The sequence below is a fragment of the Zingiber officinale genome, chromosome 4B, assembly GCF_018446385.1.
Source record: "Zingiber officinale cultivar Zhangliang chromosome 4B, Zo_v1.1, whole genome shotgun sequence".
Lineage (NCBI taxonomy): Eukaryota > Viridiplantae > Streptophyta > Magnoliopsida > Zingiberales > Zingiberaceae > Zingiber > Zingiber officinale.
The window spans coordinates 113948806-113973069 of NC_055993.1; the positions used below are offsets into that span (position 1 = coordinate 113948806).

General features: G+C 36.6%; 1 protein-coding gene, 1 long non-coding RNA gene and 1 other non-coding gene across 4 annotated transcripts; all 3 read right to left on the reverse strand.

Annotated features, from left to right (window-relative positions):
* Positions 1-300: 300 nt before the first annotated feature.
* LOC121978558 lies at positions 301-1735 on the reverse strand. Its single transcript, XM_042530888.1, has 5 exons — positions 1388-1735; positions 1241-1327; positions 898-1087; positions 682-800; positions 301-546 (listed from the first exon to the last, which is right to left on the reverse strand). Exons 1-5 carry the CDS (start codon positions 1733-1735, stop codon positions 301-303), a joined length of 990 nt encoding a protein of 329 aa, XP_042386822.1.
* Positions 1736-19043: 17308 nt separating this feature from the next.
* Positions 19044-22899, reverse strand: LOC121976105. Of its 2 annotated transcripts, none has more exons than XR_006110546.1 (2): positions 20590-22899; positions 19044-20509 (listed from the first exon to the last, which is right to left on the reverse strand). It is a non-coding gene; the product is annotated as an uncharacterized LOC121976105 (long non-coding RNA). The 2 variants fall into 2 exon arrangements; XR_006110547.1 differs by having other exon boundaries at positions 19044-20518.
* LOC121978997 lies at positions 19230-19347 on the reverse strand. The gene has a single exon (XR_006111298.1). It is a non-coding gene; the product is annotated as a small nucleolar RNA snoR104 (small nucleolar RNA).
* Positions 22900-24264: the final 1365 nt, after the last annotated feature.

Genomic DNA, 24264 nt, shown 5'->3' on the forward strand with positions numbered 1-24264 from the left:
CAACACGTTGAATCGATTAATTGATTGATTAGGTAGGGTTCTGTGATAAGGTAGAATCTTGAAACTGACAAGGCATAACATGCAAAATAGAAATACTGAAATAATAATAATGAAATACATAATTTGATTCCAATAGATAAATGGAAATAGAAATATTGAAATAGCAAAAGTATACAAACTAGTTAAAAGACCAAAGTACAAACTACAATTGAAACTCTGAAACTAACAAGGCATACAAATTAGCAAAAGTTTTCTCACAAGTCACAAAATAACTCATATAATCTCCTATATCCCTAATTCTTATTCTAGTTCATCTCCATATTTCTCCAATACTTTCTCTATATCAGATTCAAATTCAAAATCCATGGCATCTTCCTCTTCTTCATATGATACAAATTCTTCTTTGTAAAGTTCTTTGACATTTACAATATTTGTCTCAACATCTTCATCACCACTATCAACAATCCATCCTTGTACCATAGTTGCTTTACTAGCAAGTAGCACATCTACTCCTTTTTCTTCTTGTCTTTTCTTTTTGTTTATGATCTTGGCATTAAATTGAACATAGATTAAATTGTCTGACGTTCCAGTATCTAGTCTATTTCTTTTCTTTGTATGGATCTACATTAAATAAATATATTAATTATTAAGTCAATAAGTAATTATTAATTAAGTACTTACCCCCTCAAAAATACTCCAATTTTTCTCATAACCTGAAGAGCTTGTAGTTAAAGAAAGAATTCTTTTAGCCATCTTTTGTAATTTAGGTGCACCATGTCCAAAAAGATGCCACCATCCAACTAAATAAAAACAAATCAAACAATAACAATAAGAAAAATCAAGAAACAACAAACAAGCAATAAAATTAACAAAATAAAATAAGTACTTAGTTCTTACCCGGATCATATTTCTCATCATGTTTTGTGTATCCAATTATAGCCAATGGTCTTCCAAATCCCCCCGCTTTATTGATATACTTCAATAACTCCACATTTACTACCTCACTTTGGCTATCAATATTATTGGTAAAGAATGATTCGACACAAGTGAATAAGCCATTTGTGGCCACTTCTTCACTTCCTATGCTCTAGTCATTGAAGGAGTAATAAGGATTCATGAGGTAGGCTGCTAAATGTAATGGACTATCAAGTCGATTACAACTTTTCTCATCAATAATATCAATAATCGGACGATAGTGAAGCTCTTGATTTTTGAATGTCACTTTAATCTCCTCTCTCACTCTAAGTAATTCTCCATATACAAAACCCATAGATGACTTCTTATTCCCATCAACAAGACGAAGCAACTTAACTAAAGGGGCAAATACCTTCAAGCAAAAACTTACTTCATTCAAAAAAGAGGCATAAATAGCGGTATTATGTGTCACCTTCCCCTTTACACTTTTTAAATATTTACATGCATTCCATTCTTCACTAGCAACCATATATCTTAGTTCAATTTTCTTCTCCATCAAATTTTGCAAAGTTAAAAAAGTGGTTGTCAATCGTGTTACTCCCGGCCTCACTATGCCCTTTTTTTTGGTAAACTTTCTCATCATTGACAATGTCTTGTGATATGCATCAATAAAGATTGTCAAGTTCTTTGTCTTCTCAATCACCCCTTTGAATTTTGGTTGGTTCCCAATTCCTTGAAGCATAAGATTCATGGTGTTAACTGCACATGCAGTCAAAAATATATATGGTCTCTTCTCCTTCAACAAATCTTTTGCTACCATATTATTCAAAGCATTGTCTGTTATTACTTGAACTACACTTTGGGGGCCAACTTTTTCAATGCACTTGTCCACATATTCAAATATATAATTCTCGATATGTGCTTCATCTGATGCTAAGGGAAGTTGTGTCTTCTTTATAATTGACACACATATTCATGATACTTCTTCTTTTCCTATTGGTCCAAGCATCAGTCAAAATTGAGCAAACATTCAAAGCACATTCTTTGTTTTGCTTCTTTAATAGACTTTTAGTTATATCTACCTCTTCCTTCAATAAGGGCTCCCTTAATAAGTATTGAGTTGGAGGATGATAATTCAGGTCAAATTGACCAACTGCTTCCACAAACCTCTTGAAGTTATCATTGCCAATAGTATGAAAAGGAATAGCGGACTCGTACACCCATCGAGCTAAATATTGGTGCACACTGTGTACCCTTTGATTCCAAAGTACATCAATAATATTTTGTTATTATTTTGTCTTCTTACTTCCACTCAATGAAGATTCGGGATCAATAATGGATGCACATCTATCCATAGGGCAAAGAGTAAGTGAATTCCTTCTTGTCCCTAGAGTTCCTTCGTTTTCCTCATATTTTTCAAGAATAACTTCTCTCACCTCCATTTCATTGATATTCTTTTTTTTTTGTTCTTGCTTCTTCAATTGCATTTCTTACACTTCAATTTATCCTCATCCGAGGACTGTTTATATGGGGCAATATTTCCTATGATATTGGTAACATATTGTTTGAGCCTATAAATTCCACCACTAGTAATTTTTTTTATACAAATTACATATCAACTTATCTAAATTTGTGAAATCCACCATCTCCGCAAATTCTAATCCAACATCATTTGAATTATACTTCAAAGGGGTAGCAATCGACGACATTGAATTAGATGCTTGAGAAGATATAGTACCTAACATTTTATTACAAGTCAAACATTTTAAAAAATCATTGATAAAGAATATACAAGCAATGATTATCAAACATTCAAAAAAAAATATAGATGACAATTTTCAATTCAAGGCAAGCAATAACATACAAGATTTAAATAATAACAAACAATTGAATTTTATTAAGAATTAACCAACGGTTGGAAATGAAGAACATACAAGCAATAGTTATCATTTATCAAACATACAATTTTCCTAACCTGGCAAAAGAAAAAGCTGTCTATGTTTGCGGCTGGAAATGAAGGAACAAGGGTTACTTTCCTTTTGTTGTTGGCACTTAGCAGCCTCAGTGACAGCAAGCTCCTTGATGAAGACTAAAGGAGGAAGAGGCTAGGGCAGCAAGCTCCTTGTTGCTCGTTAATTTTTCAAAAGAAGGGGAGGGAGAAGAGGCATCAACTAGGGTAGGTTAGAGAAGAAAATAGGATGAAGAAGAAGGGGAGGGAGAAGACGATAAGATTTAGGGTTTAGGGTGGTTGAAAATTCTGATTAAAAGTTTAAAATAGAATCCTATAATTTATAAATCCATGTTTTCTACTTTTTTTTTCTTCCCCTTGTATTGATCAATTGATCAATTAGTAATTAATTAGTTGATCGATTCAAGGGGAAGAAATTTGTCATGAAAAACTAGTAGAATCGATCAGCTAACTGATCCGGTGGGGACGAATAATATATGTGAGGATGGACGCCATTGTGTTCATATGGTCGAATAATATATGTTCCCGATGAACAAACTGTTGGGGATCGTATGACCGGCTTGAAGGGGGGTTGGATAGACGGCACCCCCAAATACTCGCTTTCTACACTATTGTTAGTATACGCAGCGGAAATCTAATACTAACTACAAATATGAATACAAAGAAAGCTTAAGACAAGAATAAGAAATGCAAACCAAGCTAACACGTTCGTTTACGTGGTTCGGAGATAACTTGCTCCTACTCCACGGCTGTCCGTAAGGTGGACGATCCCGATCCTTCGGTGGATTACTCCCCGGAAAACTTCCGGCTAGCTCAAACCTCCTTGTGGGTGGAGAAACCTCACCACAACCCTCACAAGAGCTCTTTTGACGCTAGGGCACAAGTAGACTACTAATAGAGATTAACCACCTCTATTTCGTCAACTCAAACCAAGCTCCCAAGCTTTGGTTTTATAGGCCACGGGTTGGAAAACCCCGCCTACCAGTCGACTGCTAAAACATGCAGTCGACTGCCCTCTGTGGAAATTCGACCGTTACATCCCAACGGCTCATTCCACCAGTCGACTGCTAAAACATGCAGTCGACTGCTACAGTACTGCTACAGTAGCGCTACAGTACTGCTACAGTAACACTACAGTACTGCTACAGTAAAACCCTAAAAACTAGGATTTTACTCCGAGTACAATCTCTCGTGCACTCGTACCCTCACCCTTATGACTCACTTGATTCTTCCTTTGCAGCTTTGACCTTTTGCCTTCAAGCCTACTTCCTTTGGCTCTCGTCCCTCGGATGCATTCAAGCCCGCGGCTCGTACCCAATGCCATCCTTCGCGTATGCCTCGAAGTCGCTTCCCTCGGCCCTTGTCCTCGCTGCCTTGTCCACGGTCCCTCGGATGCTCCATCCTTCACCGGACCCGAAGCCATCAACCTGAGTCATATGTGTATCCTGCAAACCTGCACAACTCAAATACACATATCAAATACAAGGGTGAACCTAACTTAAACCCTTTGCCCAAACACCAAAACACATGGTCCCGCGGACCATTGGGATTGCTCCAACAATCTCCCCCTTTTTGGTGTTTGGCAATACGTTTAAGTTAGGGAAAACATATAGCAAATAAACATGCTAAAACAAATGGACTTACGTTGCCAAGGTTACACACTTGGACTTACACCGCCGAATGGACTTACGTTGCCAAGGCTACACACTTGGACTTACACTGCCGAATGGACTTACGATGCCAAGGCTACACACTTGGACTTACAACGCCAAATGGACTTACGTTGCCAAGGCTACACACTTGGCAACCGCCGTATAAAAATTAATGCATTTGAACCTATCACAAGGCTCCCCCTACACCTAAGCTCCCATTGAGCTAGGATTTTCCACATAAGGCTTTTGAAGGACCTATCCCAAGGCTCCCCCTTTACCTAAGCTCTCCATTGAGCTAGGATTTTTACAACGGGCTTTTTAAGAACCTATCCCAAGGCTCCCCCTTCACAAAGGTACTTTCAGGTTTTCCTAACTAAACCTTACTTCTCCCCCTTTGCCTAACATCCAAAAAGTTCTCCAACAATATCCCAATTATTGAAAACTTGTCATCCAAATGACCCTAAACTCATGTATGTATCACTCATGGATCTCATACATCTATATGAGCTGACCCGGTCAAAATCTAGTGCTGAAAACACTTTCAAACTGGTATCAGTCGACTGCAAGAAGTACCAGTCGACTGCGTGCTCAAAAACAGTGTTACCAGTCGACTGGTAACTGTACCAGTCGACTGGTACACTATTCATGAAAAAATCAGCCTTTTCTAGCCAACTTCAGAAATGCGCCAGAAATTCCACAGACCTCCAAAAATCCCCAAATTTTGTGGAGAGGTCTATTTTATCAATATCTACTTGGGAAAAATATATATAAAAATATATCTATCACCAATCCCAAGATTGACACAAAACACAAAACTAGCTAAAAAGTTCAATTGAACCTTGACCTAAAGTCCTAGTTTTGACTTCCTCTTGATGTATTTGCCCGTACTAACCCATAATGCATCCCTAGCATTGATTTATATGGCATCTATACATCAAAACCAATTATCATGCTATATGACCCCAATTGTCATATTTCTTGCATGAAATACAAACCATGTGTGCCAATTCCCCAGGTTTGAGACTCAAGTCCGTCTCTAAACCACTTGGCACACTCCATGGCTCCTCTAGACCCCCAAGTAGAACCCACCTGAGATCCATTGGCCATGGGTCCCAAATTGACTCTTGGAGCTCCCCCTAGAGCTCTTTACCTTAGTCACCTCCCTAGGTGACTCATCTATTGTGACCAAACCACAATGATGTCCCTTAGAAGATCTCCTTATCTTCTTGACCTTGGACATATCATCCTTGCCATAATCATATGCAACCCTAGCATATTTATTTTTATTGGCCTTGGATGACTCTCCCTTGCACTTATCATGTGCCACCCTAGCACATGGTCTTCTTTTAACCTTGGAGGGACTAGATCGGTATCCCAAGCCCGATCTATCATTGTTGGGTCTTTGACTACCCAACACCATATTTAATCCCTTAGATCCAATAGTGAATCTCTTAAGGAATTTCTCCAAATTATCAAGCTTTGACTTCAAAGCTTGATTTTCCCTTTCTAAGTTCCTAACCCTAGAGTCAACATGTCCACCTTGGACATTCCTAGACCTACCCTTTTTAGGCATGTGTCTCCCCTTCTTGGGATTAATGCCTTGGGTCTCCTTAGGTCTACCATTTTTAGATTTTTCATGAATGGGTCTCCTAGGGTTTTGATCTACAATTACCCTACTCCTATCATGATATTTGAAACCACAATTTTGCATGGGCATATAATGATTAAAATTATTTTTCCTAACATGCATGGGAACATAAGAATTTGAATTTGAATTACACTTCAAATTAGGGTATACCTCCCTTACCCTTGAAGCTCCCCCTTGACTCGAGCCTCCATTCTTCCTCCACTTCTTTTCCCACATCTTCAAATGCGCCAACTTCTTGAGCTCTTTCTTCTTTGGGCATTTGGTGTGGTAGTGCCCTATGTCACCACAAGTGAAGCATCTAATGTGCTTCTTCTCCTTCTTCTTCTTGGCACCATCATTTCTACAACCCACATTAGTATTCAAATCAACTTGAATGGGTTTAGAATTTACCTCTTTCTTACCCATAGGACATCTACTCTTGTAGTGCCCTTTTTCATTGCAACCGAAGCAAATGATGTGGTCCTTTGACTTTGCTTCGGTGGAGGTGCTTGCTAAATTGACCTCTTCCAAGACCTCTTCTTCATCCTCTTCACTTGTCTTGGATTCTTCTTCAATTCTTGAGGATGTTGATGATATCTCATCTTGCTTCTCCTCCTCGGATGTTGAGCATGGCTCAACTTCCGGTTGCTCCTCTTCAACTTGAGCAACTAGACCCATCTCAATGGGTTCTTCTTCCTCTTGTGTAGGTTTAGGTTCTTCTTGTAGAACCATCTTCACCTTGCTCCACAACTCATGGGCGTTCTTATACTCACCTACACCATTTATCACATGATTAGGCAAAATATCAATCAATATAGATATTACCTTTGAATTTGCCTCCGATCGTGAGGTTTGCTCCTCCGTCCAATGTCGTGTTCGGAGTCTTTTTCCTTTCTTGTCCTTTGGAACTTTAAATGGCTCCCTTACCACCATCATTGTGTCCCAATCCGTGTTGAAGAAAACCTCCATCCTCATCATCCAATACGTGATGTCCCCAAGGCTTCCTCCTTCAAATTTTGGAGGGACAATAAACCCGGCCATCTTGTGCTTCCTTGGCGGTTAGTCCAACGGAGAGCGTCCTCGCTCTGATACCACTTGTTGGAGATCGTATGACCGGCTTGAAGGGGGGTTGGATAGACGGCACCCCCAAATACTCGCTTTCTACACTATTGTTAGTATACGCAGCGGAAATCTAATACTAACTACAAATATGAATACAAAGAAAGCTTAAGACAAGAATAAGAAATGCAAACCAAGCTAACACGTTCGTTTACGTGGTTCGGAGATAACTTGCTCCTACTCCACGGCTGTCCGTAAGGTGGACGATCCCGATCCTTCGGTGGATTACTCCCCGGAAAACTTCCGGCTAGCTCAAACCTCCTTGTGGGTGGAGAAACCTCACCACAACCCTCACAAGAGCTCTTTTGACGCTAGGGCACAAGTAGACTACTAATAGAGATTAACCACCTCTATTTCGTCAACTCAAACCAAGCTCCCAAGCTTTGGTTTTATAGGCCACGGGTTGGAAAACCCCGCCTACCAGTCGACTGCTAAAACATGCAGTCGACTGCCCTCTGTGGAAATTCGACCGTTACATCCCAACGGCTCGATTCCACACATTCTGTTCGCTGCCAGTCGACTGCCCCAGTCGACTGCACCAGTCGACTGCTAAAACATGCAGTCGACTGCTACAGTACTGCTACAGTAGCGCTACAGTAACGCTACAGTACTGCTACAGTAAAACCCTAAAAACTAGGATTTTACTCCGAGTACAATCTCTCGTGCACTCGTACCCTCACCCTTATGACTCACTTGATTCTTCCTTTGCAGCTTTGACCTTTTGCCTTCAAGCCTACTTCCTTTGGCTCTCGTCCCTCGGATGCATTCAAGCCCGCGGCTCGTACCCAATGCCATCCTTCGCGTATGCCTCGAAGTCGCTTCCCTCGGCCCTTGTCCTCGCTGCCTTGTCCACGGTCCCTCGGATGCTCCATCCTTCACCGGACCCGAAGCCATCAACCTGAGTCATATGTGTATCCTGCAAACCTGCACAACTCAAATACACATATCAAATACAAGGGTGAACCTAACTTAAACCCTTTGCCCAAACACCAAAACACATGGTCCCGCGGACCATTGGGATTGCTCCAACACAAACAACTCGTAGAACTCATTTAGTCACTTGCTACCAGTGTAGAATGAATGTTGAAATCAATCTGCACATATTTGATGTCGTGTGTTGTGCCCGACAATTAGTAAGAACATAGCGACACCTTTTTCAACTGTAACTTTCTTTCCATCTTACAATAGATTAATCTCTTTTAATGTTCTATAAAAATTCACAAACATATGTTTTGACATACGAAAATTGTCAAAGAAAATTTAAGGTTGCCCATGAAGTTTTCTTGTATGTACATCCTCCCGGTAAGAGATGAAGTTTGACACGACATTCCATCAATGTATCCAAGATATTCAATCATCATGTTATAAAAAAAATAATTTACGATACCCAAAACTATCAACAAATTGATATCTAGGTCCAATTCATTAAATTTATCATCAGAGCTTGACATGATCTGTAACAAACCAATATTAAAATCAACACATATATGTATAAAATTACCAATATATTCATCTCATAAACATCTAATCAACAATTCATAATGAAAAGCTCAACATAGGTTTCAACATTAAATTCTAAAATATCAAACAAGTCTTAAATATTCAAACCATGAAATCAAACAAATTCCATTAACATTAAATAGTCTTCAACTAGGTAATAAAAGTACTCCCCATCAACTTGGCAACATGTGATCCTACACGTGCTCAAGATTGAGACAATCCACCATTCATCTCTCCTATTTGATGGAATTTTTATAAAAATTTCATGCAGACCATATTTAAGGAAAGTGATGTGCGTAGATTATATACACTTATTTAGCATGTTTTGACGCACGTTCACATATTTTACGCATGCTTTCTCTATGCACTTTCATACTCTTTGTCTTATTTTTAGTATAATTGCTACTTTTTGTTCGGAGATCTGTTCTTGTATATTTTCTATTGACAGTAGTCGAATTTGGAGAGGAAACGATGTTCACGGTCGAGCCAGTCAACAATCGATGGAAAATAGCACTGGCAATGTGACCTACACGGCCATGTCAAAGAAGCAAGGAGGAAAATGATCTTGGTCGTGTGATGCACACAGGCCATGTGGCTTCACTAGAGGAGGAGCATGACATTGTCGTGTGAGAGCCACATGGCCATGTCACCCAGCAGCATATCTAGAGTAGGGTCATGTAGATCCACACGGCCGTGCAACACTTCCAGAGAACAAGCAAAGTTGGTCGTGTGGTCCACACTGTCATGCAAGATTTCCAGAGACCAAGAATGGTCAGGCTGTGTGAGCCACACAGCCGTGTAGGCCATCCAAAGCCAAAGTAGAACACGGTCATATGGATCCACACGACCGTGTCACCCTGGCCGAGAGGAGAATGTAAGAGGCCATGTGAGAACCATACGGTCGTGTCACGAGTCGTGTGATGCTTGTGCCCCAGCTCTATAAAAGGGGGTGTCTTCCCCTTTCAAAGAAAGAAGGCTCTCCCTTTGGGGAGATCCAACTTGGTGCTATTCTTCGTCCGTGATCTGTTGATCCGAAGCCATCTGCATCTCCACATCAACTCTGGTAGCTAAGGATTGTTTCCGAAGATCACTCATCGATAATAGATAAGCTTTTCTATTCTCTTTTCTCCGGATTGGGATTGAAATGCTTGTAATCTTCTTATCTTCGGATCTTTATCTTTTTGCTATGGAGTAGATCTATTGTTCTAGGATTAAGGGAGTATTTGTGGTGTGATTTGATGTAAGATCTCATGGATATGCCAATTTCCTATTTAAATGATGTTAGCATATTTTGTATCTATTTTATCTTGTGTGGATTTATGTGTTTGGACCTAATTGCCATGTTTGATTGAATGTTTGTGATACTTGTGAATCCCATAAAAAGATACCCTAGATCGTATGACCGAGGGGTGCTCGTGACAAACAGACTTGCTAATAGACGTCTGGGGTGTCTTCTTGAAAGGTGAAGCAAGTCTCTAGAAGGAGGTGGGATAGTTGAATATACTTAATACCTACATCATTACGTGGATTGAGTAGAGATGTGCTTTTGTGTCGTATGACCGAGGGACGCTAGTGACAGGCAGTCCTGCTAACGGACTTCATAGAGATCATATCTATTTATTCGGTTGTGGTGTAGATTAAGGTCCCTTGTCGGTTATATTCTGTAGGAGAAACCGACAACTTCCTACAAATGCATGTTAATTGAGGATATGAATTGGTGAACCATATTACATCGATAAATATCACAATGAAACCAAACTCCTAGAACACTCATAAAAATCAAGTTCCTTCAGTTACTTTTCTGTCTCTATTTCTAGTTGCTTTACTAATACATTCACTACCTTTGTCAATTGTTTAGCTAATTCGTCGTGAGACATCTCTAGTGATTATAACCAGTCCCTGTGAGATCGATAATCTTTTATTACTAACGATGAAACTGTGTACTTGCGGTTGCGTAACAGAAAGCTTCGATAGCTTTTGTGTACGCTTGGGTAGATAATGATTTCATCTCATTTAAAATCTGCACACACATCTCTATAGAGTAAGGATCATTAAACACGCTAGTTTCAGTAAAGCGGGATATATCTTCTTCACGTTCTAACTTAGCAGCCCTCAACTCCAGGTATTTTTGCCTAGAAATAGATTCTCCACTCAACTTTTGCATGGTATTACTCCACTTATCCATACAAGTCTCATATTTTTTAAAATTTTGAAAGTTTAGGATCTTTACATCGATGATTATTGGATGATTTTGTAACACGACGTCGTCGATTATTAGGTTCCCCTCCAACATCCTCATTCTCATCATTAACGACTTCAACATATGAGTTATCACCTCTAATAATGAATGTTTCTTCGAGCTCTCTCTCTCTCTCTCTCTCTCTCTCTCTCTCTTCATCAGATGTGAGAGGTAATTGAGTAAAAGCCCTATGCATATCACCTGTTGCAGTTGTCCCACCGAAAACTTCACTAAGAATGTGAAAATGATCACAGTCTTCCTTTCGTATTGTCTTGTACTCCCTTTTATTTTTTTGTATCATTGATTAGGAAAACATTTTATTATACACTAGCATACAATAAAATATATATTTGAATGGATAAAAATATTTACCATATAAAATTCTGCTCACACTTCCTCTGGAGCATTCACTTTACTAGTGTCTGGATCTATTGTCACACCAATATGAGCAAGCAATACAGTAAAATGTTGTTGCTAGGTGCCTAGACGATTCCATTTACCTTTCAACTTATCGACACCATAATTCATCTTCATAGTCGGATATAATTCTTTGTTGATCTCCTCCCAAATCGTATTTACTAAAAATAGATATTTGTAACTTATTTTACTTTGCTTTATCATAAATGACCTTGACAAACATGGCAACATTAGTCTTTGACCACTCATATTTCTCCATTTTGATACTGGGATTATCCCCCCCCCCCCCAACCCCAATAATGTCTTCTATAAAAAAATTAGCTTCATATTTAAGGGCACAAATAGAAATAAAGAACAGCAAGAACAATAGAATTAAGGAAAAATGGAAAAGAATGCCAAATCTCTTTCTAAACAATGCATGCAAATAGTATGATTCAAATTTCAATACAATATTACCACCACAAGTCATGGAGACATTTTATTGGAACAATTAAAGTTGCCAAAATTCCTTACGAGCTATAAAGAATTCAATGGAGAAAACAAAAAAAGTTGTCATTCAACTCTGATCCACTCATCTTCATGTGGAAACTCAAAACATGATCACTTTGCATTAGGGAAGTAATTATTTGAGCTAAAAGAACAAGATGCATGATGTTAAAGATTAATAGCATACAAGATTAAGTCAAAGGTTGAAAATATGCCATGGAACAAATTGAAATTATGGCTTTGATGCTTACACAATCTTGAATAAATTAAGTAGAGGAGGAAGGGAATTACGACGTCGCAAGATCATGATGGAAGGGAAGAGGCAAGCCCAATAGACGGAAGGGGTTGCGCGTGCAATTTGTTGAGGAGGTGACAGACGAAAGGGACCGCACGCGCAATTTGTCAAGGAGGCGACAACGGAAGGGATTACGTGAAAATATGGAGACGAGCCCGACAAACAGGGAGGCGGGACCAGCAAAGGGTTAGCAACGCATGAGCAATAGGGGGCAAAGGAGGAGCAGCGACGCAACAGATGGGAAGTTAGGGCAAGGGAAGAAATGGGGAGAGGAGCGGTAGAAGCAGCGTTTTAGGGCACGGGAGGAAGGGAGAGGAGGAAAAAGAAAATTGTGTGATAAGTTGAGGACTGTGTTTTCCTATTTTTTGATCGCATTTTCCTTTTTCTGAAAATGACTTTTAGACATTTTCTAATTTTCTGAAAAATGATATCTCATTTTCTAAAAAAACAAAGATAAAAATTGTAAACCAAACATGTTTTCTATTTTCATAGAAAATGAAAATAGAAAATACTCAAACCAAATGCCCCCTAAAATTTTCATTTCCAAATGAACAAATATATCCAGATTATCTAAATATGATATAGAAATTAAGTTTAATTATACTACAAATGTATTTTTCAAATTTAAAAGTACATTATTCCCTAGATAAACTCTAAATACACATATAGCCTCCACTTTTGCCTTGACCTTCTTGCTCATTCCCGTATAGATGAATCTTTCAACATCAATTGATATTCAACTCCAGAGACAACCCTGCATAGTTACATTCATGTGAGTAGTTGTTCTCATATCTATCCACCAAATATTATTAGGTACAATTGCTAGGTTTAATTTTGAACTAAAAAAGTGATAAGTATACCTTTCTTGATACGTCATTTGATTTATCAGGGATGATCCTTTTTCATATGACCTTTCTTTTTATAAAATTAACATAATGGATTCGGATCTTGTTGCTTTTACATCTTATGCCCTAAAGCCTTAGTCACTATAGGTTATTTGTCCTTACCCTTACCATTTTCTTTTTTCCTCTTCTTGTACGAGTGTTGAGATGATGATGCAAAGTGAGCACTATGAGATGTGTCATGTCTCAATTTCTCTTTTTCCTATATATACTGAGCTATCATCTCATTTAGTGTTCACTTTGTAGGATCGTGACGTGCTAGAGGGGATGAATAGCATGTGTGACTTTCACGTTCGTTTCAGAAAATGCAGAATACGCAGTGGAATAAAGAATGAAAAGACAAGCAACGCTAACAAGCTTTCTTTTACTTGGTTTAAAGCCTGTGATGATTCCTACTCCAAGGCCCGCACGTGAGAGTACTTTCGATGGACAATCACTATAAGCTCGAGAAATCTTTACAATATCAATTACAATTGCAATATTAAAACTAAGTTACCGACAATACAAAGATGTTGGAAAGGAATTATCGAAGTAGAAGTTTAGCGTTGTTGAAGCATTTCGTCGCAGCACACAGGAGCGCAAGTAGTCTGAATTTCGGTTCCCTTGAAGTAGTGTTAGTCGAAACCCCTTTTTATAGCATCCTTAAACTTAATCCAGATCCCCTGATCTCGGGATCAAATCTTGACTCGACCCGGATCGATCAACCGATCCCCAAGTTCGGTCGATCGATCCCACTTGAATCGGTCAACCTTCCAATCATAGTTTTGCTGCTCAAATAAAGTTTCTTTGTTCGATCGACCGATCCCGCCGTTCGATCGGTCGATCCCCAACTCATCTAATCTGATCAACTCGGCTCGGCCATGTCACCGCTTATCCTCGATCCCTCAGTCGAACTCGATCTGATCTCTGAAAATCTGATCTTGTTGTGCTAGGGTTCGGTCGACTGATCCAAACAATCGATTGATCGATAAAGGTCGAATCTAATCCTACAACAAAGTGTTAGTCTCCTGCAAAACAGAGTTAGACAAATAACAATTAATTAAGTAAAACAACTTTTAAAAACTTTCGAACTGTCCGATTCTGATTTCGGATTTCCTCCAAAAATCCTAGGTCGAACCGACGCCTACTGTTCTCTTAACGGGGAACGCGTTCTCACCTACTCCTCTCAAGAGAGATTACATGTTGCCAGACCGGTCCTCTAGATCGACTAGACTTTCCGCCTAGGGTTACCACTCCCTAAGATCTAGGGTTACCTCCCCTAGGGTTTTTCATAACCTAGGGTTACCACCCCTTAGGGTTTTCCGCCTGCCTAACCGTAGCTAGGACTTTCCATCACCTAGGGTTACTGCCTCCTAGGACCTAGGGCCCCCCTAGGGTTTTCCACCTGCCTAGAATCCACTAGGACTTTTGCCTTAGACAACTTATGTCTTTCCTGCAAACTTAATCAATCTTGTTAGATCACAAGACAACTTAACTTTGGACCCTTAGACATAATCAAAACCCAAGTTTGATCGTCTGATACTTCCCGCACCAACACACTTCTCCTTTTGAGTATTGTAACTTATATTAAAGAAAGTGAACTATGTAGGTAGAGAGATCAACATTAGGTTCACAAGGATACTTTTTGACATTTTTAGCTTTGATGTCCTAAGCCTTGTAACTAAGTTCAAGGTCTCCATTATGTACTCTCTAATACTATCCTTCCTATTATACCGCATGGACACTAACTTCGTAAAAAGTGTGGTAGTCTCAACCTTTTAATTTGAAACAAATCGATCCGATAATTCCCAAATGCAGGTTTTAGCATTCTCGTTCACAATAATTGAACCCCTTATAGATTTTGGAATTGATATCTTCATAATCATTATACTCATATGATTTGATCGCTCCCACTTTTTATAAATCATCTTTTGATCTGCAGTGGATTCACTTGATACAGATATAGGGCGATCATGCCTAATGTAAAGTCTAAATCCATGCAGCCTAATAATACCATAATATGTTATTTTCATTGATCAAAATTTGTATCGATAAGGACAAGGATGTTTTCTAGATTAACATATATTAAGAGTGCTACATAAAGCAAGAAAAACATAGCTCAATTTACAAAATAAAGAATGTGTCTTTATAAATGTGCAATAACATAAATACAGCAATCAAACCCTGAAATTTTATTGGCATTAATTGAGATACTGAATACAACATTACATTAAATCTTTTGACTAAAATATAATTTGTTAGTAGTATTTTTCAAATAACTGATAATCATTTTCTTTTATCACATAACTCGCTTTCCTTTGAGACAACGTATTATGCACATGATTAATTTTATTTATGAGTTCCCTTAATTAGTTTATTTTCAATTATCACTCACAATACTTCTAATCAGTCACATGGTGTCTCTTCCTTTGGGCCGACACACTTCGCGTATGACTAAGAAGTCAAGCTTGATTTGTAATCTTCTTTAAACATACATCTGACATAAAGAATAAATTTTCTTTGGGAAAACCATCTTTAGCATAGATATACATCCATCTACACAAATACACCTAGCATTATCCAATAGTTCTTGCTTTGACGATAATATTGATTCAACTAAAGAGCAAATGCAAAGAAGAATGCAGGATAAACTATTGAAAACATAACTAATCTGCTATTAGTCAATTGATATCAATTATCAATCAACTAGTATTATTAACAATCGATTCTCACATTCATCAATCAATTGGTACACTGTATATGTCAAATCCTGGACACACCAATCGATTATTAGTGAACGACGAACTCACCAGTTGAGTCAAAAGGCTTTTGTGTACGAGCTCACCCACACCAGTCTCTTGTTCCTTATGACAGTCGACTGATGTCCATTGGTCGAATTGCCCAATCAAGCTGGAAACATTTTATGGGAGATTCATGAACACCAATCGATTGGTCATTACAATAGTCAACTGATAGCATCAATCGAACTGGATGCGTTCTATGGACAACTCTATGAATGACAATCGATTGATCCTTATGACAATCGACTGATGTTCATCAGTGGAACTTCCCAATCAAGTACATTAATTCACCATTCCAAATGGAATTACATGCAAATCCCAATGCATTCTTATCAAATCATCAAAAATAATCCTTATATCTTAAAAAGGACGATAAGCTAATGCTAAACACTGATATCACTTGAAATGGGATACGATACATCAGGCGAGTTAGAATTGAGAGGATGTTTTATGACAATTGACCGACCACATTAAGTGCTACAAGGAAGAGGATGAGTCAAGGGCATCACAAGCCTAAGTGGGATAGAAGAGAGTCACAACCCGCCAATTTTCAAGGCCAAGAGAATTTCTTGATATCTTCTTTAGCTCACCCTTTTAACCTATGGTCTTGACCCATCATCCATTTTTGAGTGTCTTCTTAATATCATTCTAAGCATTTCTCTAGAATGATGTCTCAAGTAGTGTTATGCCGAGCAACTCGAGTTTCAGATATGTGTATGCCTATGGTGATTTTAAGCTAAATGAAGAGGGGCTACCCAAATTTCATTAGATTGGAATGGAATTTTGGTTATATAGAAATAACAACTAATTTGGAAGAATATAAATTTTATAGTCAAAGAATGTTTATATAGTAGGTAATTGAACAGTTGGTTGTCTAAGTTCATATTAGTTGACTAGACAAAAAGTCATTAGCTTTCAACGATTATGATAATCAAGTAGAAGTCTTTTATAATCAATTGGAGATTGCTAAACGATAGGAGCTCTCATTTATAAACTCTTAGAAATTTAGATGCTCAAGTGCTCCAAAGTCTTAGAAAAAGATTGAAAACATCAACTCAATCTCTTTATAATTTACTCTTTTTCATGCTTTCACTTTCATCTTTGGAAAATGTTGAGTTACTTGTCAAGTGAAATCACTATATAATGAAAGCTTATGATAACTTAGGAAATGTTATTGGTTGGATGTTTACAAAGGTTTATCTGTCGATTCCAACCATGTACATGATTATTAAATATGCATTGAGTCATCAAACTGTACATCCCAAATAGAATAAACAACAATGATGCTATTGATATAGGTATAAGATCAACAAAATAAAATGGGTAGGATTTAAGAAGAAATCTTCATAAGAATCATACGTGGTTTATGTTATTAATGCTAGTCTTGCGGAGTAAAAATCAATAACTAGCATTAATTTGTTGCATGGTATAAATGGGTTCATTTTGCCAGGATGCTTATGCTAACAAAATTCAGAGAATTATTGTACATTTATATGAAATAGAGCAATCTAATTCATCACAAATTCTACCAATTTTCTTTTCTTTTTTTCCTTCCAATGTTTGGACTACAAATTACTAAACCACATATCTAATTTTCAAAAATTCAGTGTAACATGTCCGCAGCTAACAACCATGAAGGCCGGCTACAAAATCATGGCCAGGCCGGCCACAAGGCCAGAGATCACAGCTAGTAGTCTAGCTGCACGGCCCGGCCATGCGACTTCTAGCCTAGTCACGATTTTGTGGCCAGAGGTCAAGACGGTCAATTACAGCAGCCCGATAATTTTTGATATATTGTTAATGGAAAAGAAATTTAAAAAAAGAGACTACTGCCCATTTACTTTTTCAATCGCTATGCACCATCCACATTACTTAATGAAGCACTCAGCAACCGTGTAATTCCTTTAAGCGAAAAAGATAGTGCAAAATATACAATGAGTCACAAAGCAAAGTTGACCATGGCGTCAAGACTACTAGCAATCATGAACAGTTTACAATTTCATTCACGGGTTTTAAAATAGAATCCAATATCAGTCACACATATTCTCATGTTGAAGAGCCCATAACAATTTTTGGAACATCCAAAAGGATCAAATACTGAATCCATTATTATTGTTTTCCTCAAATTATTAGTGAAAGTAAATTTTTGATTGAAGAAAAAAAACCGTGTATCCTGCTTACTTCGTACCAGCTACCCGTGACACTTCTCTTAGATTATTCACTAAACCTATCCATCGAGATAATATTTGTTGAAACCACACTCGTTGGAATAATCAATACTACAAAACACAAATAATTCTGAAAATTTGGCAGCATAACCGTTATTTATTAATGAATATATACTTTTTTTAAGCAAACATACATGTCAATAACATACAAAATCTTTTGAAAAGGCTACAATATGTGGCCAACAAACAAATAGTTAATAATGAATAACCAATAATAAAAGAGAGTTCACTTCAAAGCTTCCATTAGTGCAAGATCCTTGAAAAAAGATCGGATCATATTTGATTCAAATATTGTACACAACCTTATTTTATACTTTTTAACAAGAGGTTATTTTTGTGACTCCAACCCATGACTTTAAATCACATGACAACAATTTTACCGTCATACCAAAACTCTCCTTTCAATGAATAACCAACAATAAGAAATCAAATTTAATAAGTTACAAATTTAACCACTTGCACAATTTATTAAATAATATACCTCCTTGAGACTACTTATCACTCATTATTTTAAGCGAATAATACGAGTAAATAATAAACATACACAATTTTTAATCAATTACCTATAAATTAGAGAGGTCTTGAAAAGAAGATTGTGACAAGTGTTTGAAAGGAAAGATTAGTGGAAAAGGATGAATTTTGCAAGAGAGGAAGATCTGCACGAGAACAGGTTGAGGATGAGGGCTCATGGGAAAGCATCCTCATAACTTGTTTTTTTTTTTTTTCCTTTTTTTCTTCTTTCCCCTCGTATATTGTACTTTTCATTTTCATGTCAATATCTTCAGACATGTAAAACTTTCGTGCAGTATGATAAGCAGGAAAAATAGATTGCACCGGGAGAGCATTTAAGTCAAGTATATACTCCCTTTCATTTCTTGTGCTATAGATTTTTCCTTTTAACGTCCCATGTCATGTATCTTGAAAATTGCAATACTTCAAATCACGAGCAAGAAAATAGAGTTCCAACTATCCAAAGATTGGTATTGGGTGAACATTTGTCAATATAAGCCCCCTTTTCTTCCTTGTCTTATAATTTATTGATTTACATGTCCTGTATCTTGAGACTTGCTAAACTTTCTTGTAGTATCGTAATCAGGAAAATACATGTCCTGTATCTTGAGAATTGCGAAACTTTCTTGTAGGATTGCAAGCAGGAAAATACAGCTTTAACTATTGGAAGATTGTATCGGGTGAACATTTATGTCATACATGCTCCCCTTCTTTTCTTCCTTGTGCTAGTTTCTTGTATGCATGTACCATATTTCTCTGCATAAGCTTCAATGTTGCTATTGAAACTTGCCTAACCCAAACCCTATAACCTGTGGCTGTCAAAATTGGCAACCTTAGCTTTAGTTTTAACCAGCCAATGCAGTTTAACATTGTAGGGAATTGTTCTAAACAACTGGGCAAAGGGTGTTAATACTATTGGAATCTAGTAGGGAATACTGTTAGCGAGGCTTCCACACCTATAAGATACACATAAGATAAACATATAATAAAACACTGACATAGAAATCTCAAGAGAATGAGAAAAAAAGTTTCATAACTTGCCTCTATGAAGAGTCAAGATTCCATACCTATTGACAACCTTTCTATTTTATCGGATTCCAAATGAAATATCACCATATGTAATGAATGGTCAGGGAAATAGGAACAGATCATAGAAAAGATCGATAAATCTTGAAAGTAAATAATGCATTGTTCTGAAAGAATATAAATCTTTGACAAAAAACTTTAAGGCTGCAAAAAGAATCTCTACACAATTAAGCAACTGCTTTCCTGTCATCATACCTCTGCAACAGGAAAAGCAGCAGAGCCACTCCAGTTGTGTAAAGCATATTACTTTCACATCAACAGAAGACTGAGAAATAGGAGGGTACTAACAGGCCAACCAAAACTTTGAATGCGTCATAGTTCCCCATTGAGCACCGTTAAGAGTTCTACTCATTATTATACCAAAGGAAAGCTCGCTAGCAAAACTAGCCCAAGTTTATTCACAGCCTAGTTTATGGGAAAAGACATTATCTGTACATGAAAAATTAAACATGAAATTTCAAATGAGAAAAATGGCAAACCGTACATCACCAACAGCCCTTGGTGTTGTTTAGGAAAGAGAGAAGATTGTCCACAAAATGAGAAACAATCACACAGAAAAACACCAACAAAACTCAATCTAAGCTGGACTGTTTGCTACACCAGCTCTTTGGTTGTGAAAAAAGATTATTTGTAGGCAGTTTCAACAAGTTTTAAATGATCTCATCATGGTACCAACATATGCCTTTTTTCAAATTGCGTGTGATGTAAGAGAAGCCTAATATTATGAAAACCACAATTCCGGACGTTACATGGCCAAAATCTTTAGCATAGGCATGAAGCCAACCTACATGGCCTTACAAAATGGATTAAGTGAGAAAGAAAGCAAATTGAACAAAAAGCATAGTTTGGGAAGGGGTTTCTTACCAGAAATGTGCTGATCAAATATCATTAATAGTTGGTTTACCCTACATAATGCATTCATATATTAGCAATAGTATATGATTAAAGGTAAAAGACAATCATGCATGAAAGAAAATAACAACATTAAACACCTGTAAATTATTTGAATGTTAAGAGAAGAATAATGAGAAAAAACAGGCAACATGAGCATGATTGAATTAGTGGATTTTAATAGAATGAAAAAGGAGAATGCCTAAGTCATTAACGAATATGGAATAGATTTCAAAAAATGGTAATCTAGGATAGGCGTGTAAGTGATTCTAAAACTTTTTCTGCCTTCAAGACTAAATAAAACAACAATAGAGTGATAAGCAGTTAAAACATCTGGTAATCAATTACAGGAACAAAACAATGAGCATTCCAATACCTTCAATTTTGTGTTTCTGATGTTAATACCTTTTGACTACATCTGAAAGAAAAATATATATATATAGTAATATGCATGAACTCTACTTTTTTTGACATTCACACAGAATTAGAATAAAGATACATGGAGGCAACAAAAGTAATGACAAAGGTAGAGAATAAAAGGCAGGAAATGTAGATAGTTTTAATTATGTACCATTGCTAATGGAAAGAGTGCATTGGTCAAAGGTATTATACAAGGAAGCTTAACACTAAGGCATGTCATTTGTGAAATTTCATAAATCTAGTTTTGGAGAAATTTAAAACTGCTATTGAAAATTCACTTAACTTGGTCCATAGTTTTTTTCTTAAAAATAGTTAATTCATAAAAAATAGTTGTCTGGATCTGTTAATCAAAAAACAATAGTAAATATAGGAAAATATACCACTGTCAATGTAAACAAATATGGTTAATTAAATTAACAAGTATTGCTAATGAGAATTTCCTTCCATAGAGGTCTGTGGTAGAATAACATCTAGTGGTCAATCCAAGTAGTTGAAACACATGGCTTAATTTACTTGTATCAATATTCATAGGGAGTAGTGACTCAAGAAGAAACCAAAAATAGAAGGGAAACAAATCTAGAGTCCAAAGTATTGTCAAACTAAGCCATATAAGATTTCCCTAGTAACAGAAAGGATCAATTGGAAGGACAATTGTGACACTTGCAAGTTACCAGCATTAACAGTTATCATGATGGATGAACCACATTTCTTAGTAACAATTTTCATCAAGAACATGCAAAAAAAAAAAAAAAACTTTTTCTTTGCTTACTTATCTTGACGTTGGGCAAATATGAATTTATGGTCTAGAAAGAATACACAATAAACAAAATAACAATCATAAAAAGCTAATCAAAATCAAAGAGTGTAACAAAAAAAATAAATAAACTCATGAGAAATCTGACATTCTTGAAGTGGGAGTAGCCACCTAGTACATCCTGCATTAAGACCCCAATCTTAATTATCAAGCAGATCAAATGAAAATTTAGTCAAGAGCCAGTAAGAAAAGATCATACACCAATGCTCCTTCTGATTTAACAAAACTGAGTAGTCCATCACTCAAATCTCAAGCAAACCCTCAGCACTCGCACTTAACAGCCTTAAAGGGGGCCAGGTAGATTAGAGTGTTATATTTTGATAGCATACTCCGGGCCAACGATATCACAGTAATACTTCTTCCACAACTAATAAAATCCGAACTTGCAACTCCCTAGAGCTTTGTATCGTAGCAGTGTCAGCACCGATACCCTTTGGTCTTTTAGCAAGAGGCCGAATAAGTGGAGATGCTCTTGTACTTCGACGAGTAGATCTGAAATTATTCCGAGTGAAATTTGTGTTGAACTAAACAGTAGTAGAAATTATGGATCTTCGTCAAATAGATCTTGTCGATCGCGAGATGCCAGTTAACCGGATCCGGCAGAGGCATGATCAAAACTCTAGAAGACTTAATTAACATGAACACACTCATCTGCATGCCAGATTTCACGAGATCGAGTGCGGCCGCAGCCATGTGAATGAGGCCGCGACTGGCTATCCCGTCGGCGGAACAGACGACATAGTCAATGGCCAAGCACAAATTTATTTTACCGGACTCGTTTAGGGATTGGAAGACGGCAGACCCTACCGGAGGAATGCCAGTAAGAGCCGCCTCGGCGATGACGCCGCTCCGGAACAGAGTCATCCGATCCATGCCGATTCTCCCATACGAAAGACAGGCGAGACCTGTGGGAGAGATCCAATCGGAGACCAGAAGCAAACATCGTTCCGCCTGCGCGAGCGGGGAAGAACAACAGTATGCGGCGGTTCGCTTACTAGGGCAAGGGCAGAGTCACGTCTCCATTCATTTTATTTATTTATTTATTGTGATTCGGCGATTTCGGTTCAATAATCTGTCGTATGTTATTTGATATTGATGCTTTATTTATTTTTAGAATTTAATGTTAAAAATAATAAATTTAGAATTAAAAATAACACTTGAGATGCACCTTATAAAAAATTAAATTTTTTCTAAATGCATGAATAATACTCCTGCAGAAAAAAAATAATTACATTCTCTTAAAAAAATTAATAATTTAATAATTTTATCACTTTAAAAAGATTTATTATCACACTTATAAAAATTTAATTATTAACTTTTAGAAAATTAAATTTTATATAAATTTTATTTTTAAAAAATTAATATTAATTTTTAAAAAATATATATTAAAAAGAAATTTTGCCTAAAGCCTAAAAATGATTGAAACGTCTGTAGTTAATTTGACAAAAGACTCAAAATCTATAAAAATTAATATGGACACACGTATTAGGACTTTAAGAATTAAATAGTATCTATCAGACGCAAAAGTGCTCAACAATGATAGAGCTCTCTAAATATTGGGAAAAAAAATAATATGAATTCGAAACTTCTATGTTCATGAAATAATTTTTGTAAAAATATTAGACAACTCTAAAAGTATTAAAAACAAAAAAAAAAAACAAATATATTAACCGATTCAAGGGAATCCCAAGAGTGTAACATTGATCATGTTATCTTTAGCATGAAATCTAAAATCTCTAGGGTATGTTTAATTGAAAATTATTATTGATAATTTTGATTATCTAAAGTTATATTATTTAATTATATTTGATTGAGTAATGAATGATTGAAATGTGATTACTTATAAGTGTAAAATTTTATATAATTTTAGAGTTAATAAAAAAATCATAATTTTTTAAAAAATTTTCCTAAAATGAGTATTTCAAATATTAAACTAAATAATATTTGATTGTATTTTACTTATTATAATCTTGATTATATAATTATATAATAATCAAATAATTAAAATTATACATAATAATTTAAACTAAACATACCCTCATAATAATCCAACACTTTCGGATAAAAAAGCAATTAATAAGTTGACTAGAGCTGCTTTCAATTGAATAATCAATCAGTTAGTAATCATTAAATTAAATAACTTTAGTTAAAAAATATTTGATAACACTATAATACTCAAAATTAGATTAAAAAAGGGTAAAAACTTAAAAGGGGCATCAAATTAACATAAACATCATATTACCTCTTTTTAAAAAAAATAAATGAGTGCACTTATGCGTCTCTCTCATGATTTTATCTTAGAAATATCCTTAAATTCAGTATTGTTGTAGAAGCTACCGGTTATTTTCTACAACGTGTAGAAGCTGCCACCTAACTTCTACAATGTACAGAAGCTGTCAGCTATCTTCTATAAC

Excerpts from the sequence above, each read along its gene's own strand:
- LOC121978558 (XM_042530888.1), bottom strand. The coding sequence starts at position 1,735 with ATGGTAGCAAAAGATTTGTTGAAGGAGAAGAGACCATATATATTTTTG. Across the intron at positions 801-897 it reads TGATGAGAAATATGATCCGG|TTGGATGGTGGCATCTTTTT; the intron begins GTAAGAACTAAG and ends GTTTTTATTTAG. Across the intron at positions 547-681 it reads ATTGGAGTATTTTTGAGGGG|ATCATAAACAAAAAGAAAAG; the intron begins GTAAGTACTTAA and ends TTTAATGCCAAG.